Consider the following 3,343-nt stretch of genomic DNA (forward strand, 5'->3'; position numbering starts at 1 on the left):
AATTTGGAACTGTATGTAACTAAGAACAGGGTTCTTTACACAATATTTTTTAGTAGTAGGCTTCAAAAGCAAACTCCTGATCCTCCCACTTATTTTTATAGACTTTTCCATGGTGATTTAGATGGACCTCCTTCAAATCAGTATCAATATATCATAGACAATATTTGGCCATTTTCTAACCTTTTGAGTATATTTGCTGCACAAGAAGCCACCTCACACCTTTTAGCAAGATAAACACTAAATTTGAATAGTAAAGACACTATGCAATGAAATAGGACACAATATTTGCTTCCGGTATTTCTTTGGGGGAGGGGACATCACACTTCTACTCAATTAACAGAAACAGTTTTATAGTACGGAGGTCTTGGCCTTTTATTTTATATATTTTTTACATCCATTATGCCATGAATTCATAGGGAATAGGTTCCAACAGCTCAGGCTCCTTGCCATTGGTTCTCACAAAGTGTGCTTCTCTGGGTGGAGCAGGCTATTAAAGAAAAAAAAAGGAAGGGAATAAAATAATTACATAAAGTACTAAAACTCAATTTTAAAGTGCTCTCAGAACAAATGAAGTAATATATACTCAATTCTTAAATTTCCCATAAAGAAAAATATCAGTGAGCAGCAATTTTAAAAGTTTCCCTAGATAAACACCACGAAATCCTGTCAAGATCTCACCTGGCGCTTCAGTTGAACCCAGGTTCCTTTCTCTTTTGCTTCCTTCTTTTTCTGATCATTTTCCTTCACGCGTTTGAGGAAACTGTCTCGGCTTTTAGAGTGCTTAATATGCTCAATACGCACATTAATTCTCTTGGCAAGAATCTTGCCCCTGGAGAGTAGAAATTCCCATAAGTGCTTCATCAAAAATATAATGGAAATGCACAAAACTGCTTCAGCAATTTCATTTACTAAATAAATAAATCTTTTACCCAGATAGAATAAATCAAGGTGATGGCTTGATTATTTAATTTACAATCAATTATCAATCTTATTGGAAGAGGCTTTGAGGCAAACATCCCTACTTTTAAGCTCTTCTTCTGATTGACAGCCTCTGAAAGAACAGTAATTTAACCAAAACCAGATCACTAACAAAATTTAAAATTACAAACTTCTCTTTTTATACTACGAAAACTGAACTGCTTAATACCAAACTGCCTAAGACTTTCTAGTAAGTCTATTACAATTTGTTTCCTCTGACAGGATACAAGACAAACATCCAGTTTGCCTGAGTTTTAAAAGGATATTTCCTTTGCCCCACTTGAATGACCAATAAAGACATAAGTCCAATTGGCAAAGTGAAAAGGGGGTATGACAACACTGACTAGCCGCAGGGAACTATGATATTACTTACTTAACCTGTTTGTTTACAACAATGCCAACAGCATGCTGGGTAACATTGTAGACTCTTCCAGTTTTACCGTGGTAACATTTGTGGGGCATTCCTTTTTGAACAGTTCCCATTCCCTGTTAAGAAATGAGAAAAATGTTACACAAGCAATTTCCCTTTCTTTTTAAATACTGACTTTTACAGCACTATGATAGAAGACTTCTTTTAAATGGCAACTCAAGAGCTTTCAGAGCCGGTGAAATGTGTTTTTCACTTTGCTTCAAGCAATCAAAAAGACAATCATCATTAAGCTCTAATGCCAGAATATTTAAATGTTAAGTCACAAAATAGCCTATCACTTGTATTTTCTTAAAAATAGTAATCTCCATCTTCATCAGTAATTAAATTTTGCATAAGGGAATTCCTTTTCACTAAGACAAACTCCTGATTTTTTTCCTTCTAATTTTCCACTAAGCTATTAACTTCAAGCAGAATATGAGAAAAATTTAGACTCAATAAACATTTATTCTATACTCATAAACTTAGGCAGACTTCCCTCTAAAATTCAGAAAGATAAATGGATACAACAGATACAATATACACTAGTGTTTTAATTCTTGTACTAGATTAAATCCAACTTTCCTAACTTCTGTAATGTTATTTTCCCAATTTGTAATTTACCTTGATGTCTACAATATCACCTTTCTTGTAGATTCGCATGTATGTGGCCAAAGGAACAACTCCTGCAAAATAATGATTTTTAAAAATTTGGTGTAGTCAGTATCAGGATCAAAAAAGTCTAGAGTAAAAAGAAATGTAATTTTAATAGCTTTCAACACACATGCCCCCCAACTTTGACAGTTACATAAATTTTAAAATCTTGCTAATAGACAATTTCTCCTAAAAGCAAAATCAGTTTACTAAATCACACCCTGTCTCCAAGGTTTAATCTTACACTGATATCCAGTTACAGAAGTACTAAATAAAATTCATGCTTTTTGTTACAAAATAAGTTAGGTAGATGTTAGCTATGTAATGCCATTTATGAACATTATATAAAACACAACACATATGTTAATAAAATACAAATTTATGAAATGGTTGCTCTCAAAGAGGAAATCTACTTACCATGTTTTCTAAAAGGCCTAGAAAACATATATCGGGTGCCTCTCCTCTTTCCCTTTGTGTTCGTCATTTTGGCGAATTACTGAAACCAGAAAGTATAAAAAGTCAAATACAACTAAAAACTGGCGGTTTTGCCCCTTTAATAAAAAAATTCTACAATTTCAAATGTTTGCATTTCAGTGGCAATGAGAGAATTAGGGAACAATCTAAAAAGCTGGAGCACCAATCAATATTTCTTCTAAAAGATATAAACTCATTATTTTAATAAGTAAGGTCTTGGCCAAAAACATTAAAACTCCTAAGTAGCAGAACGGCTACCAGAAACTAAACCAGTATCCTTCCCCTATTATAACATAAAAACACAAGAGGACTTTTCCACACTATTTGCAGAACCCAGTCTAGAATGCCAAAAACACTGAAATCACTCACTAGCGGATAATGTATTCTTGGAGAACACGATAAAACTCAGACTTGCAATTTATGTTGCAGATTAAATCCATTTTGTTATTAACCTAATTTTCTGTGAAAGTGTCTTATACATCATCTATTTAACTGCCCCAAATCTCTCAATTCACTTCATATTTCTGATTATTTACTAGGAATCACACAGAGGGTGGGTGGTGATGGTGTGTGGAAACCAGGCTTTATAATCAGTGACCTAAATTTGACATAGGCTCTGCGCCACTTACTTACTGGGAGAGGTACATGTAAGCTCTCATCTTCATCTGTAAAATGGGGTCAACACTTTGATAACTAGGATTATGTCTACAAAACATGCAGCAATTCTTGGAACATGTAAACTGCTCTAGAGTAACTGATAACTAATTTATCATTATGGAAAAATACACTCATAGGCAACTCAGACCTGAATCTTCAGTTTCCCAAAAGGCC

The 3,343-nt window shown here is 33.9% G+C and overlaps 1 protein-coding gene across 1 annotated transcript; it reads right to left on the reverse strand.

Annotated features, from left to right (window-relative positions):
* Nucleotides 1-346: 346 nt before the first annotated feature.
* LOC103584233 (60S ribosomal protein L21) lies at nt 347-2,547 on the reverse strand. The gene is made up of 5 exons (XM_008565313.1): nt 2,456-2,547; nt 2,009-2,070; nt 1,352-1,464; nt 679-829; nt 347-487 (listed from the first exon to the last, which is right to left on the reverse strand). The coding sequence occupies exons 1-5, from the start codon at nt 2,520-2,522 to the stop codon at nt 398-400; spliced, it is 483 nt and encodes a 160-aa protein (XP_008563535.1). The 5' UTR covers nt 2,523-2,547; the 3' UTR covers nt 347-397.
* Nucleotides 2,548-3,343: the final 796 nt, after the last annotated feature.

This window comes from Galeopterus variegatus, unplaced genomic scaffold, assembly GCF_000696425.1.
Source record: "Galeopterus variegatus unplaced genomic scaffold, G_variegatus-3.0.2 Scaffold47558, whole genome shotgun sequence".
Lineage (NCBI taxonomy): Eukaryota > Metazoa > Chordata > Mammalia > Dermoptera > Cynocephalidae > Galeopterus > Galeopterus variegatus.